We start from the raw sequence: 17,306 nt of genomic DNA, 5'->3' as shown, positions 1-17,306 counted from the left end.
CACTGTCGTAATGGCTTACGGCCGTGCCGACCTGTACGCGCCCGATCTCGTCGGATCTCGGCCGCTGTACGGGTTGGTCTTGGTTGGTACTTGGTAGGGTGACCTCCTGGGAATACCGAGTGCGGGGTGCTGGGGCTGGTCTTCCATTTTTATGCTCTTCTCTTGCGTTTTGGCGCTGAGGGGCCTGTTGGGTGGGTTAACCTCCTCGGGGGACCCTGTGCCTCTTCGCACGGTCGGGTCCGTCGCCCTCCCGTGAAGCCCCTAATAGGGGGGATGCCCTCCATTAGGGGGGGTCGGGGGGGCTCGGCCCTCCCTGTTCTGATGGTTGTGGGGGGCTGTCAGCGGGGTGTATTTGTCAGCCAGCGGCTCCGCTTGGCCTCCCTTGTGCAGTAGGTGATGCCAAGCAGAGCCCCTTAACGAAACAGAACGTTAGGTTATGGCTATAACCAAGTTCTGTTAGTTAGGGGTGACGCTTGGCATCAGACGGCCGCTGCAGCCCTTGACCTCACCTTGTGGTGAAAGCTTGGGAAGGAGGAGAGCAGGTGACCACACACCTGCTTATGAAGGTAAGCTGATGAGGGGTGTGGTCAGACTAATACTGGTATTAAAGGTATATTTGTGGAATGTTATTCAGTGCGCGTGCACGTACGCGAGGGAGTGCAGTAGGTGATGCCAAGCGTCACCCCTAACTAACAGAACTTGGTTATAGCCATAACCTAACGATAATCTATATGCGTTTATGCCTATAACTCACGTTCTAGGAATTACTGCAGAAAACGATAAAAACATATTTATATTCTAGAGTCTAGACGGTATTTTCGTATGAATCTATGAATGAAAAAGTATAACGTTCCTACATCCTGAACGATAATCGATGTTGAATGGGCCATAGTAATGTCAATTTAGCAATACAATTTAAAAAGTTATAGCCCTGCAAAGAAGGTGAACATCTCCATAGGCTTAGAGTGGTGGCAGAGAGTGGTATGAGAGGGGCAAACTGTGTGGCAGTTAATGTGTTAATGAGGCGTATGACATTCGTTGCATTGGAGGCGCAAGATTTTGCAGGTGGGAGGGGGGATACAAAAAATATAAAAAAATAATTTAAAAAAAAGATTTTTTTTTAATATATTCAAATTTGATTTTCCCGTTCTAATCCCGTGCCCATCGAACGAAGCTTCAAAGTATCTAAGACAGCCCTACCAGCTACATATCCGCTACATCTAACTCTGTATGATAGCATGTACAATAATGCTGTATACCGTCTATATATATATATATATATATATATATATATATATATATATATATATATATTCTTACTGTGTATATATATACAGTATATATATATATATCCACATCTGTCTGTACATACCTGCACATAATCCTTTTACATATCTGTAGATACTATATCTTATATCTTTACCTACTCTTACTAGTTACGGTGCTGGCCAGTATGACTTACTACCATAGTGTCTTTATACCTGTATCACTGTACATATTAATACTACAACTCTGTACATACATCCGATTAGCACTATTATTCAGTAGTACTCGTTTATATATTTTATACCAAGTTTACTGTATTTGTGCTGTATAATGACAATACATTTGAATCAAATCTAATCTAATCTAATTTGCCTGGCTGCAATATGTAGCTAGCATAGTGTTCTGTCAGGATTGGGGGGGGTGTAGGACACACACACAGAGACACAGACAAAAAGGGGAATCTTAAAGTTACCCCAGAGGGGTAACCACTAGAATCGCTGAGCGATGAGAGAGGGTGGGGGAAAACACAAGAACACTGAAATAAATAAAAATCAAAGCTGTAGGGAACACAAAACACCAGTATAAAATAACTGGGTAAAAATCCCAAAGTAACCACCACTGCCTAGCAGTTGAAAACAACAACAAAACCAACAGCACTGGCGACAGAGAAAACCCTAGAAGTATGAGCTTGAGACACTCCTCTACTACTGAGGGAAAACATGAAATGAACAAGCATTTGAACAGTCAACCAAGCCTACTTAAAGGCACTGCACACCTGACACCAATCAGGTGGCAATCAAGCCCACACACCTGCCATGCCGTATGGCAATTAACTGGTGTCTGGTGATTGACAGCTCACCAGAGAAAACCCAAAATACATCCAAAAGCACACTAGAATAAAACAAAAATAAAACCCACATAAACCGTGATCCATCACAGTTACATATTGCAGCCAAGCCCCAGATGACAAATGTGCGGGCTTTGGGAATTGGAGCATGCAGATATGATGTTAATATTTCATACAGAGAAATACATACCGATCTGTGAGCATTCTATTTCCACCGTTGGTCCCGCGCTGTCCAAAATGGCCTTGGATACGCCTGAAAAAGAAAGATGGCAACAGTTATTTTGCAACAGAAGATGGCCTTTTGTAAAAACATGCACAATGAGAATCAGAATCAGAAACTGTCTTTATTGCCAAGTAAGCTTGCACATACAAGGAATTTGGCTTGGTCATTTGGTGCATCAATGTTTAAACTAAATCATCAAAATCCAGACAATTGATAGATTGTCATAATCAGCCAGTATCACCTCGTCACCTGTGATCTCTCCATGAAGTTTCTGCATTGTGTTTATATCTTACTCCGAGGTCGACCTCCCCCGTACTGGCTGTACAACTGTTTCAACCCCGTTAATGCAATCCAACTCAAAAGAATTCGACACTGGCAACGTGATCTACTCCCTTAGATTGTGATGTTTATTTTCATAAACATAGACTTGTACAAGATGGAAACAATTTGAAAGTCTTTGAAGAAACTAAATTCATTATTCTAATGACCTCTCCTGTTGCCCGCTCGGTGATTGTTGCGGCCTAGCTGTTATCCAAAAAGCCTTCCCTGTAGCCAAAGCTAGCGATGTCGTGGCATTTCCCCTCCCCCACCCTCCCGTGGCGAGGGTGAGGAGAGATCTCTGTGGTCATCTGCGTTTCAAAGTGTGCTCGTCTCAGCCTTGTGTCCTAGTCTAACTTACACCGCAAGAAACTCACAGCTCATAACGTCTTTCCCGTAGCAACGGGGGCCCGCCCCTTTTCTCGTTACTAAGTGACGCGATACCATGGCAACAGCGCTCTCGTCACCTTTGACACACTCATCAAGCGCTGTGGTTACACTTCTATGTGACGACTGCCCAGCGCTGCTGTAGATAATGACCTTGGCTCGTTGGTTATCTTGAGAGCTTAGCTGATAAAAGGCCCTTGTCTGCAGCAGGGGCGGATTTAGGATTGTAAGAGATCCGGGGCTTAGCCCAGATAGGATTTTTTTTAACTTTTTATTAACATGATACCGATAATCTAAATTTGATTTGAGAACAGTAGCGTTACGAAGCATTTTGGAAATGACACCAGACCACCCTGAAACTACACTCATATTCACAACGGTATAAAACGGAAATGTATGGATGGGAAAATGATCGGTTTTTTGCATCTTGACTGGAAGAAACTCCATGACAATCAACTATATTATTAGATCCATAGCTATAATATATAATATAGCTTTAGGCCTGCAAACACAGTCACGTATCCCCATGTTAAAAGGTGCTGGCCTTTCAACAGTAACAGTAAACAGCACCATCTGGCGCTGAAAGTGTTAACACTTTGAGTGCCAGCGATGTGTTATGTCGTCTTTTCATGCCCCCCGTTGAGTGCCGACGACGCGAATTGTCGTTTGATTTTTTTATTAGCGATCTGAATTCATATTTCATCAACCGAGTCTCCCGTTGGTACAGCAGCCCCTCTAGGACCTCAGATGGGAAAATACCGCCCCCTATCGTCTATCCCTGTGTAACTGCAGGCCATTCGATTATACTGGTGGATCTGTGGAGGGGGAGCCTACTGGCTTCATTATGCTGGCGAGGGATCTGATGAACATGGAAGTGATCGTGAGTTGGAAAGCAGCCTGGAATATATATTTACAGCAGCCAATAATCAATCAATAAATGCGATCGATATTTGGAATGGCGATCAGGAATTGGAATAATCTTTTTGGAGAACATCTGATCTAAGGTAAGGAGTCTATGTTACCAGTTTTAGGATAATTAGAGCTGTATTCACTGAGATAACAGCGTGTCCCCTATGTGTATGTGTGTGTGTGATGTTGAGGAAATGAGGTAATCGATTTCTCAGCTCGCTTCTATAGCGTGCATAAGTACACATATACTATCAATAATCTAGCATTTATTTGAAAACGATTCATAAATAGGCCGACAAATGACAACGTGTAGTGTATTCGAGAATATTCCAATAAATGAGGGAATCTTTCTATTTTCTGGAAATTTTCGAGAAAACGATAGCTTTTCGAAATGCTATAAAAAGGATATGAACCGATTAAAAAACAATCCGTTTCGACAATGTTGACAAGTCATTGATAACGACGGGCAGATTAGACACATAGCCATAATTTAAAACATAGATTATGCATTTTTAACGCTATCATTGAAGTGGATGATGGCACTCAAGGACATTAATCAATGTTATGGCCGGCACTGAAAGTGTTAATATGCTTTACGGTTTTATTATCACTGATACAAAGTAAAATAGTGCAGTGCAATAAAATAGTTAGTAAAATAGAATAAAATAATGCAATAGTGCATTGCAATAAAATAGTTATCATGGTATTTTTTCGGGAGGCCGGTAAGGAGTGCATTACAGTAGTCGAGTCGGCTTGAGATAAAGGCATGGATCTGGTTTTCAGCGTCCTTTTGATTTATAAATGGCCGTACTTTAGCTATGTTTCTAAGGTGGAAGAATTATGTTTTTGTCAACTTGTTGATTGTGATTTAAAGCTTAGGTCTGAGTCTACCATAACACCAAGACTTAACTCACTCAAATACAGTTAGCAGCTGGATAGACTACAGATGGAAATTAGCTTCTGCTAAATCTGGTGCAAACATATTTTCATGTAACAATGATTAATTGTCAAAAAAAATATCTTTATTTTCATTTTTAAATTTTTTTGGAAAGTAGATTGGGGGCTTTTCAGAAAACATTCGGGGCTTGAGCCCAAGTAGCCACCCCCTAGCCCCGCCCCTGGTCTGCAGTCTGACTGGAGACTGATTAACCTAATATCTATATAGCTTCTACAGATATCTACATTAGGTGCACATTGAAAAACAACCAGATCTCACACAATGTACACCCAGTCATAATCTGCTACATTTGGTTTTGGCAGATAAAGGCTGAAAAACTGCTTTGTAATTATAATAATTCTAACAAAACTTTAAACAGTAGTTGGTTTGGTCTTAGTTGTTGACTTCTAGTTATTTTAATGCCCCCCCCCCCCATGCTGAATGAGTTACTTCCTGAACATGATCTCTGGTTATCTACAGAGGTCCTTCTGCATGAGTACATGGGGAAACAATGTTGAGTAGTCGACTCGACTAAGTCCTATGACTGTTAGCTGACAAAGTCCTTTGACTGTTAAATGGTAAATGGCTGCATTTATATAGCAGCTTTTATCCAAAGCACATTACAATTTGTTCCTCACATTTGACCCACTCACTCACACATTCACACACCGACGGCGGAGGCGACCATGCAAGGTGCCAACCTGCTCATCGGGAGCAATTAACGACCTCCCGAGCCACTGTTGCCCCCGTGGATAGGTATATATATATATGCGGTGGCAATAAATATTAGTGGTGGGGGAAAATATCGATACAGTATAGTATCGCGATACTGTAACGATACAAGGACGCCAAGTATCGATATTTTATTATGCAATTTAAAAAGAAATTGTATAAGGAAGTTGCATTGTTCATTTCAATACCTAGTACAGTAGTCCACACACACACACACGTGTGCATTCAGTTAAATTGGAATATGACTGTAACACAAACAGTTCAGTTTGTCAGGTACATGCAACACCGATTACATACACACACATGCACGCATGTACGCACACACACATGTGCATACACACACGCACACTCTCGCAGTCTGTTGAAGAAGAAGGCCTGGATGAGCAAGGTCAACAGGAGTTCTTCATGTCAAGGAATGGCGAGATGGCATGGTCCAAGATACCTTTTGAAACAGAAGGCTGTGCTCAGAACATCATCAAAATAACTCCTGAAAGAAACAGCTTTCGAACACAACACAAGGGTTAACAAACCCCAAACACAGGGCTACAATGACAATATTAGCTAACTAGTTGTTGTTGTTGCTAGCTAGCTAGCTATTGGGAAAGATGGTAGCACCAGTGCTATCAGTGGAAAGGTTAGTCTGAAGCCCTGCCCAAAGACCAAATCTTACCTTCCCATTCAAAAGTTACATTTTCGCTCTACTGTCTCTATCTACATTTTTGCTCTACTGGATGGTGGTGATAGTTTTAATTCATTGATCTGTTGTCAATATCTTCTTCAGGCTGTACACTGACGTCAGATGTCTCTGTGTAGACACAGGCCGCCCCATGAAACGGTCTCTGTGTAAACATAGGCCCCCCTTTGAAACAGTCTGGACACAGGTGCATGATGATATCAGGAGCATGCACAAGCCTACACACACACCAGCACACACACTTTAACACACTCTGCGGACACATCACGCAGACACTAATGCACACACATAGAGAGAGATACACACCCCCCCCCTTTTTTTGTTCGAGAGTGACACCTAGACATGCAAACTCATGTCTCTCAATTTAACACACACACAGGCACACATCACGCAGACACTAATGCACACACATAGAGAGAGATACACACCCCCCCCCCTTTTTTTTGTTCGAGAGTGTCGAAAGTGCCAGCTAAACATGCAAACTCATGTCTCTCACTTTAACACACACACAAGCGCACATCACATAGACATCAATGCATAACACACCGAGAGACATACACAATACCATTCTGATAAGATCCTGTGTCCTCAAACTGTGACATGACGGCTATCAATCACCAAGGTAGAAAAGAGGTTGGCCTATGTACCATACTGTATAAAATATGTGGCTGTCTGTGGTCAAGTATCATTCTGCGGGTGTATTCGAGCAGATGGTCCGGATTGAAGAGCTGTCCTTCCTGTGTTCTCTGTGTACTTCGAGATAAAAACCTTGGCGGCACCAGACTTCAGACTCAACTTGTCTCACTGCTTCATTCAATAAAAGAACTATAAGGGTATTTCCTAACAAATGGGGGCTCGTCTCGGGATTGGATTGATCGCGGTGAACCAGTTGTCGTCTGGAGTCCCAACCAAGGTGTCTCGTCTTCAGTGACAAAACAAGCGCTAAAAAATTGAAAAGGTGAGCAGGTTACACCTATTTAACTGAAATTCCTGCACATTGAAAACTCTAAATTTATGATTTGTTCTGAATATTGGTATATGTGAGAGCACAGGAATAATTGATCTATAATCTGTATTTTTTCTCTCCTCTCTGCAAATCGTCCTGGAGAGACGGACAAGGAGTGACGGCTGAAGGAAAAGCCGCCCAGGTTAAAGCGGACGCCGGTGTTTTTTCTTCAAATGACAAAACGGTAGGCAAAATTCCAGCCTTTAAAAGTAACTACAGATTGGCAAAAATCTAAATTTAGAATTTTTTTTTTGTCATTTAGAATTTTTTGTCATTTAGAATTATTATTATTATTTTTATTTTTAATTTTTTGTCATTTTGATAAGAAAAGAAATACCTGCGTCTGCTGACATCTGTGAGGCCCTAAGGCCTATAAATCTGGTTAAAGTCCCAAACGGAGGTTGAAGGCCTATGAATAGGGTTGAAGTCCCAACGGGAGGTTGAAGGCCTATAAATCTGGTTAAAGTCCCAAACGGAGGTTGAAGGCCTATAAAGCTGGTTAAAGTCCCAACGGGAGGTTGAAGGCCTATAAAGCTGGTTAAAGTCCCAACGGGAGGTTGAAGGCCTATAAAGCTGGTTAAAGTCCCAACGGGAGGTTGAAGGCCTATAAAGCTGGTTAAAGTTCCAACGGAGGTTGAAGGCCTATAAATTGATTCTGTATGAAGGTTAAGGCGGGTGGCATGTTATTGAATCTTAACAGAAAAGCTTAGATGTAAGACGAATTGGTGCTATATTCTTCAACAAGGCCCGCCCCAAATTAAGGGGTAGAAGATTGGCTGGTTATTATAGCAACGATTTGAACGACATACAGGCTTTTGAGATTAATATCCACGGACGGGGTTGGGACATTAGGGGATAGTGAATTTGTATTGAATCCCAGGTTTAGCTGGAGCAAGTGAAGGAAACATCTTTAGCATAGTTGAACGGACCCCCAAAAGTGGAGGGACACGTTACTTAAATAGGTCGGATAATAGTTCGATAGCGCAAGCGATTGGAGGTTGTGATAAAGCTGTGTGGTTAGGGTGACTATTTTTTTTTTCCCTCTCTCTCCTCCTCCTCGTACTCTCTCCATAACTCAACTTCCCCCCCTCTCTCTATAACTCACCCGGACTTCCTCACATTCCTCCTCCTCCTACTTCCCCCCTCTCTCTCTCCATAACTCACCTCCTCACACTCCGTCTCCTTCTCCTCCCCCCCCCTCTGCCTCTCTCTATAACTCTCTTCTTCCTCCTTCTCTCTCTCTATCTCTCTCTCTTTCTGTACCCCAACGCATCTAAATACACACACACACATTCTCTCACACACATTCAACATAATCATATTACGTTGGTGCCGCTTGCTGTACGTCGTCGAGAAAACTACAACAACACGAGCCATTTCTCTCTCTCTCTCTCTGTCTCTCTCTCTCACTCTCTCGTACCTCACCCGCTCTCTCGCTGACTCTCCCATTTTTCTACTGCATGTTTCTATCTTATTTTTGAAAATATAAGTATATTGTTTAGAGGAAAGACAAATATATAGTTCAGGGGGTTATTTAAAGGGGTTGGTATTATCCCACATTTAATTAACTTTCAAACACTGGGTAATATAATTAAGAGGATAAACTACAACAACACGAGCCATTTCTCTCTCTCTCTCTCTGTCTCTCTCTCTCACTCTCTCGTACCTCACCCGCTCTCTCGCTGACTCTCCCATTTTTCTACTGCATGTTTCTATCTTATTTTTGAAAATATAAGTATATTGTTTAGAGGAAAGACAAATATATAGTTCAGGGGGTTATTTAAAGGGGTTGGTATTATCCCACATTTAATTAACTTTCAAACACTGGGTAATATAATTAAGAGGATAAACTACAACAACACGAGCCATTTCTCTCTCTCTCTCTCTCTCTCTCACTCTCTCGTACCTCACCCGCTCTCTCGCTGACTCTCCCATTTTTCTACTGCATGTTTCTATCTTATTTTTGAAAATATAAGTATATTGTTTAGAGGAAAGACAAATATATAGTTCAGGGGGTTATTTAAAGGGGTTGGTATTATCCCACATTTAATTAACTTTCAAACACTGGGTAATATAATTAAGAGGATTATATTGGAGTTGTTAGTAAGCACGTTCTGATATTGGGTTGTACCAGGTAATAACAAGGCCCCCATACACTCACTCACTCACTCACTCACTCACTCACTCACTCACTCACTCACTCACTCACTCACTCACTCACTCACTCACTCACTCACTCACTCACTCACTCACTCACTCACTCACTCACTCACTCACTCACTCACTCACTCACACACACACACACACACACACACACACACACACACACACACACACACACACACACACACACACACACACACACACACACACACACACACACACACACACACACACACACACACACACACACACACACACACACACACACACACACACACACACACACACACACACACACACACACACACACACACACACCTCTCTCTCTGTCTTTTTCTCTGTCTCTCTCTCTCTCTCTGACTCTCTCTTGTCTCTCTCCCCCCCTTCCTCTTTTAATTGAGGTTGTAATAAAATGGCGGAACGCATTATACAAAAGTGGAGGTCGTGTGAGCCGGGTAGCGTCGGACGAGTATTAGTAGACACACATTCACGTTGGCTGGGTAAAGTAGCCGACAAAGAAAGAGACAAAGCCAGTACAAGATTTGTACAATGGGCGGAACGGGTCCAAAAGGTCGGAGTGTTTGGACAATGGACGGAGAAGGCGCCGGTAAAAGGGAAGCTTGGCACATGTGCAGGCCAAGCAGCCACGAGAGTAGCTAATGCGATGGCTGTTTTGCAAGGAATGAAAACCTACGGTTTCAAAGTAAAGTCTAAAGCTAAGCAGGAGCTAGCCGAGGCCGAGTCATTCCTAGCTGACTGCTCCTGTTTTTTGGGAGAGGTTAAACTGACTATGCAGATGGAAGAAAGGGCAGCAGAGAGGGTGATTGATAACCTCATAGCGGCTGAGGCTCCCCCATTCACTCCAACAGCTCCTGTGTTTAGCACGACCAATCCATTCTCTAGTCGACCACCACCATATGCAGATGCACAGGTGCCATTAAAAATGCCCCTGACAACACCTGCACCAGCATTTATGGGACCTTTGGTTGTGATCAGAGCAGGGCTATTGGATACCGGACCATCCGGTGGCAATAGTGTTAGGGAGGACGATACCCTACGATACCTGACAGAAGTGGCGGAACATAGTAGTAATCTCACGCCCAGTCCATACGCAGGAACAAACCAAGCTGGGCCTGTGGGGTATAGAGTAGGCACGCAGACCTCGGCACAAGGAACCAACTCAGGTGCCAGCTCAAGTGACACAAGTGTCATAGGATCGGGGTATAGGATAGACACCCAGAACTCGGCACTAGGAACCAGTTCGGGCGCCAGCTCAAGTGGCGCAAGTATCAGAGAATCGACCGGGGGGCCCGTGGGGTGTATAGATAACCAGACCTCGGCACCAGGAGCCAGCTTAGGTGCCGGCCCAAGTGACGTAAGTAGCATAGGATTAGCCGAGGTGCAGGACCTTATAACTCAGCTACAATCGGTACTGGTTACGGGCACGCCTCAGAATAGACAAACCCAGGGGGTACAAGACTGGGTGGGGAGTCACCTCCAACAGTCACCCCCATTGACCTCCACGCCAGCAACACGGAGGGACCTGGAACGGGTAGATAGGACTCGGGCCCCACCGACTAGGTATGGTAGTAATGTGTACAATCTGGTGGGACCCGATAGAGCCTATATGATGCCCCTCACACATAGCAAATCGTCCGGTACTGGTAGGGTCACCACGACATTCTCGCCAATGGCACTCCGAGACGTAACACTCATGAAGGAGAGTATGCCGGACATCAATAAGGGTGCAACCATGTTTATCAAGGCATATTTAGACACATGTGTGGGGCATGAACCGGCCATGGGGGATTTTCGTAAAGTGTTCGCTGCTTGCTCCTCTCGGTCTGCCTTAGAGGGGGTAGAAATTGAGGCACATACAAGGGGGGATCCAGATGACACCCCCCTAAGTGACCTGATTGACCTATTATGGCCGGCACTTAGGAAGAAATACCCCACGAAACAGAATGTGCGTGAATTGAACAACCTACCAGTGAAACCTGATGAAACCGGGACGGAATACATACTCAGGGTCAGGGAGACGTGGGTAGATAGCATCGGGGATTACACTACCCCAACCATGGATAAACTGTTTCGCGGTGCAGTTGAGGGGTCCATGAACAAGAACGTTCAAGCAAAGCTCAGAGGTATTATTGGCATAAATGAGTTCTCTCATGAACTCTGGTCCTCCCATCTGGTCCATTACATAGATGTGGAATTGGAGGAGAGAGCAGAATCTGAAAAGGAACTGGCTAATCTCCAGTCGCATATTCTGAAGGGACAGGCAAAAGAAATGAAAGACAAAATGAATAGCGCCAAGTCATATAGACAGATGCCACAAGTAATTCTTGAGGAACCATACTGTCAATCCCCTCACACCCCACAATACCTTCAGTATCCCCCACCAGCGGAGTACCAGATGTCCAACATGGACGACGAATGGGATAGGGGTGACGAGAGGTTCCAAACTCAGGGGGGGAGGGGGTATGGGAGGGGGTATGGGAGGGGGTATGGAAGGGGGCGGGGCGGCGGACCATGGGGTTACCCCCCGATGCGAGACGCCCCAGTGCCCGGGACAGGAACCTGTTTTTCATGTGGAATGCCTGGTCATTGGTCCCGCGAATGTCCCTACAACTCAGGGAGAAGGGGGAGGGGTGCCAGGGCCATAATGCCCCCGCCCCACCAGGCGCCCGGCCCGAATCAAATGCCCCGTGGTGGGCCACACCAAATGTTCCAGAACCAATAGGGAGGCCCAGACCCACACACAGGCGATTTGTCCAGCGTAGATAAATTATTCATGGAACCCATGGTCAAGTTAACCATAAACGGCCGTGATCATTTATTTATGGTGGACACAGGAGCACGGTATTCTACACTTAACACACACTTGCCACACTCAAAGGATGCCGTCCCTGTAACTGGGTTCTCGGGAAACACCGAAATGTGGCCGTTGTCTAAGACAACCGACTGTGTTTGGGGAACACAGAGATTTAAACATTCATTTCTATTAGCTAAGAGCTGCCCACTTAATTTGATAGGCAGAGACATACTGGGCTCTCTTAATATTGAGATAATGTGTCACCCCCTTAGCATGGACATATTATTCCCCGATGGGAGTTCATTAACATGTGCCACGCCATGGCAGGTGATGAAGCACCAAATGGTCCAGCAGACACAGTTTGGCCAGCCCCACCCTGACACAATGGCTGAGGTATGGTGGGGAGTGTGCGTGGATTTTAACAGCAGCAAGCTCCACGACGCAAACCGAACATGGCAACCCTGGATCTCTTCCCAGTACCTACAAAAAGCCCCAAATGACCCTCCGCACTGTACGTTCTTCTACTCATTAGCGGAGGATGAGAATTATGATGCCCTGTGGGAGGGATGGGGAAAGGGTCAAGATGACGCAAAACCTAGACTCCGGATAGAACATATCTATGTAGGTGAAGCAGGCACCGCGGCTGGGGTGGTACTGACCCCACAACAGGCTGAGTATTATAACCTAGGAACCTCCTCTAGTCCGCACCTTACCCTAGGGGTTACTAGAGGGGGTGAAGCGAAAAACCTAGGCCCCATGATTAAGGCATGCATGCAGGCTACTGATTGGGAAAAAACGCAGCATGACTTACTCTGGTACTCTCCAGGAACTAAATCATACCGAATAACCCACGAATCAGAGGTCACGGTTGAATGCCAGAAACAACGTTTACCAAGAACACATGGACGCGAAAACACAGACCACCCCGACACTGATGCACTGATAGATTCGCTACCTCAATCACTGTGGTCCCAGGGACCAATGGATGTTGGACGGCTAAAGATAGATCCAATCTCGATTAAAACTAAGCCAGGAACCACACCCACATATTTCGGGCTCAGTACAAGCTCAGTGAAGCCCAGCAGGACGGGATAAAAGATACTATTAAGGGACTAGTATCTGGAGGTGTAATACACCCCACCCGGTCTCGCTGGAACACCGCTATAAATCCAGTTCCCAAACCAGGTAAAAAGGATTATAGAATGATCCAGGACCTCAGGCCAATCAATAAGGTGGTCGAGACCACTAAGTATGATACACCAAACCCATACACCATATTGAATGCGAAGAGACCTGAACAGATATGGTTCACCTGTATTGACCTTGCTAATGCCTTCTTCAGTATCCCCATAGATGATGAGAGTCAAGAACTATTTGCATTCACCTACAAGGGGCAACAATACACATACTCCCGGTTGCCCCAGGGATATATAGACTCTCCTTCTATTTTTAATCATGTATTGAAGACACACCTTCAAGGCATTAAGTTGCCGGAGGGCGTTACCATTTACCAATACGTGGACGACATTTTGATCTCGGCTGAAACCTCTGCTGATATCATGACGGCGACACAGGCTGTGTTAGCCTCCTTAGCCCACTATGGATACAAGGTGTCTCGAGAAAAACTCCAAGTAGGACGCCCACAGGTTGTATTCCTCCAGAAGGTAATCAGCCAAGACGGCGCTGGGATGACTAATAGCACTAGACATGACATCCTGCACTACTCAAAACCAACCACGGTACGAGAAATGATGAAGTTTCTAGGACTAGTGACGTATAGTAAGAACTTCATAGCAAACTTTGCTGATTATGTGACTCCTATGAGACAGATGATGACGGAGGCAGGATATCGAGACTATAAAGCCCCATTGATCTGGACCGGAGAGGCCGAGAGGGCCTTCATAGAGATTAAAACAGCCATGTCCGAAGCATGCTCTCTCCACACACCTGACTACTCCAAGCCTTTTCATCTAGATGTCTCCGAAACGGGCGGGATCTGTAACTCAGTCCTGTACCAGAAGACAGAGAAGGGGCGACAGGTGCTGATGTATTATAGTACTAGACTAGATAAAATAGAGATGGGTCATCCATCATGCACTCGTAACATTGCAGCCATAGGTAAGGCTTTACAAAAGACATCACACATCACAATGGACAATCAGACCATTGTACATACAGGGCATGGTGTCAAGGCATATTTAGACGCTAGTGCGTTTACACTATCAAGCCATAGGACGGAAAACCTAAAGCGCATTTTAGGGATGACCCATGTACACTTCAGCACAGATAGGGTTAACATGGCTGAGCAAATGGAAACTGAACAGGATCATGAATGCAGAGCAGACACCCACTGCTGTATTGAACGAACGCGACAAGAGATGAAGCTGCATGAGTCACTGTCTGACCTCCCACTCGACTCACCAGACATGACACTGTTTAGCGACGGACACAGTCATCATGGCCCCACTGGTGCACTTATCTCATCCTATGCTGTGGTAGAACTGGGAATGGATGGGGGATACTCCACAGTGACATCGGGCATAATACCCCAGACCGCGTCAGCCCAGTTGGCTGAACTAGTGGGGATAACAGAAGCATGTTTAGCAGCTGAGGGTAAACGGGTAAACTTGCATACGGACTCTGCGTATGCCACACATGCGATTCATGTTGACATGCCGCATTGGGGGAGGAAGGGGTATGTCACCTCGTCAGGGGAACCTGTTAGGCATCTGACACAGCTTACTAAACTCTACGAAGCATTGACCGCACCTGCTGAGGTGGCTGTACTGAAATGCAAAGGACACCAAAAGGGGGAGGGATATATCACAAAGGGGAACAACGCTGCTGATATGGAGGCTAAACGCGTTGCTGGATACCGAGACCCCACTGTGCAGAAGCAATTGGTCCAGAAACCAACTAAAGGAAAACAGGACACTCCAGAAGGGAGAGAACTAACGAGTGAGCGAATCAGAGAACTTCAGCAGGGTGCGGCTCCCATGGAGAAGCAGGCGTGGCTAGAGAAGGGAGCGAGCAGAGATCAGGAGGGTATATATAGGAACCATGAGGGGAAGGTGGTAGCTCCGGCTGGACTACTCAACTTACTCTGTCAGGAAGCACATAGTAGAGGGCACTGCGCAGGGTCAAAGGTTAACACCCTCATCTCCCAGCACTGGTGGCACCCCCACCTAAGGGATATTTGTAAATACTTTGTGTTATCATGTGAGATATGCTGTGAGTTTAACCCAAAGGCAGCACTGAAAGCAGGTCTCGGTAGTTTTCCCACCCCGGCGGCACCATGGAAAGAAATTTGCATAGACTTTACGGATATGGGAGTGCAACATCGGGTGGAGGGGAAGAGGTATCTGTTAGTGTGTGTAGACACATTCTCCCGGTGGGTAGAGGCCATTCCCACCAAGACTGAGAAGGCAACCGAAGTGATTAAATGGCTAATCAGAGAACTAATCCCCAGATTCGGGCTGGTTGAAGCGATCCGGTCCGATAATGGTTCCCACTTCTCTAATGAAGCCCTCCAGGAGGTGGAGAAACATTTCGGTATAATACACCGATTCGGAGCTGTGTACCACCCCGCATCGCAGGGGCTGGTAGAAAGGGCAAACCGCACTATCAAGGAAGGGTTGGCAAAAGTCTGCAAAGCAACCAGTTTGGCTTGGCCGGAAGCCCTTCCCATAGTCCTCTTCACCATGAGATCCAGCACCTCTGCGACTCTCAATGTAAGTCCTCATGAGGTGCTTACTGGTAGGAAGATGCCGTGCCCGTTTCAGACCGCGCCCAGTACTACTCCACCATTGGTGCTGGCACACTCCGAATTGAGTGATTACGTAAAAGGCATGACCAACGCTGTAATGGCAATATCTCAACAGGTGATCGAGATACTGACCAAGGACGACAGAGAAGTGGAAACCAGCCCAGTGGAAGTTGGGGACTGGGTGATGAGAAAAGTGAACAAATTCAATTGGTCTGACCCACGCTGGCTAGGTCCGTTCAAGGTAGCAGAAGTAACTACCCATTGTGTTAAGGTCTGGCTTAGGGAGGAACGTCTCAGTAATTGGCTGCATAAGACACATATTTGTAAGTCAAGAGACCCCACCGAGCGGGATCTTAACGCAGTACGGAGGGACCTGGCCGAAGTATCCAGTGATTAGAGACAAAAATGCCCGGGTCCAAATACACCAAATTGAAGGGTGAGGGGGCACTCGCCAGGTTGGGATGTCCAGCTACCAAGAGTAAGAGGGCACTTGCCGGGTTGGGATGCTCAGCTACCGAGATAATATTCATTATTGTCGCAATGACCGCCTTGGTTATTGCTCCCTTCGTATGGGGGGTAGATAGATATTATAGGAACACACAAGCAGGAAATACAACTGCAATCCCCTCTGATACAGGCCCACCATTGGATTTACGGTATGCTGTAGCATTCCCGCTCGACATCCCAAACCCAAAATCTGATCCTAAATGTGATATCTCTGGTAATGTTAGCTCTGGTGTGCCAAGGGTTGAGCACAGCCGGGAGAGACGAGACGTTTCTGAGCCATACACGCCCGGGGGCCCTTATCCATCTAGGTTTATTGCTGTATCTAAGTTATCCCATGAGAGAGGGGAGTCGGAAGACATTGGGAGGATGACACGCCCCCCCGCTAGGTTTAGATTCAATATCGGAGCTACGGCAAGCTACAGATTTGACGCATGTGAGATCCTGACGTGCAACGGTAACCCTGTTACATACCAACAGCTGATGACGAACGAGATGTTCGTATTATGCTTGAGTTACTACGACCAGCCGGTCCACACTAATCCTTGCTGGGATAGTTACAAGAGGGCGGCCTGGGCCACCCGACATCCCAGGAAGGGACCGCGACCCATAGACGCCACCATGAGAAGGTCCAGTGGTAGAGACTTGATACAGAGACTGGTATTCACCAAACTACCTAGACCCGGGAACTGTACCAAAGCTAACTGCAATCCTCTGGATTTAACCCTTGTAGATCCCG

At 45.6% G+C, this 17,306-nt stretch overlaps 1 protein-coding gene across 1 annotated transcript in view; it reads right to left on the bottom strand.

Moving 5' to 3' along the window:
• LOC311235894 (protein mono-ADP-ribosyltransferase PARP14-like) overlaps positions 1 to 17,306 on the bottom strand; it is a 139,140-nt gene that overhangs the window by 50,310 nt on the left and 71,524 nt on the right. The window contains 1 exon segment of the mRNA XM_084323416.1: positions 2,304 to 2,366. Coding sequence (XP_084179542.1) covers positions 2,304 to 2,366 — 63 coding nt within the window.

Source organism: Notolepis coatsorum (genome assembly GCF_963971535.1).
Source record: "Notolepis coatsorum genome assembly, chromosome: 10".
Classification (NCBI taxonomy): Eukaryota; Metazoa; Chordata; class Actinopteri; order Aulopiformes; family Paralepididae; genus Notolepis; species Notolepis coatsorum.
The sequence above is the reverse complement of the archived record's forward strand: the minus strand, read 5'-3'. Positions and strand labels throughout refer to the sequence as shown.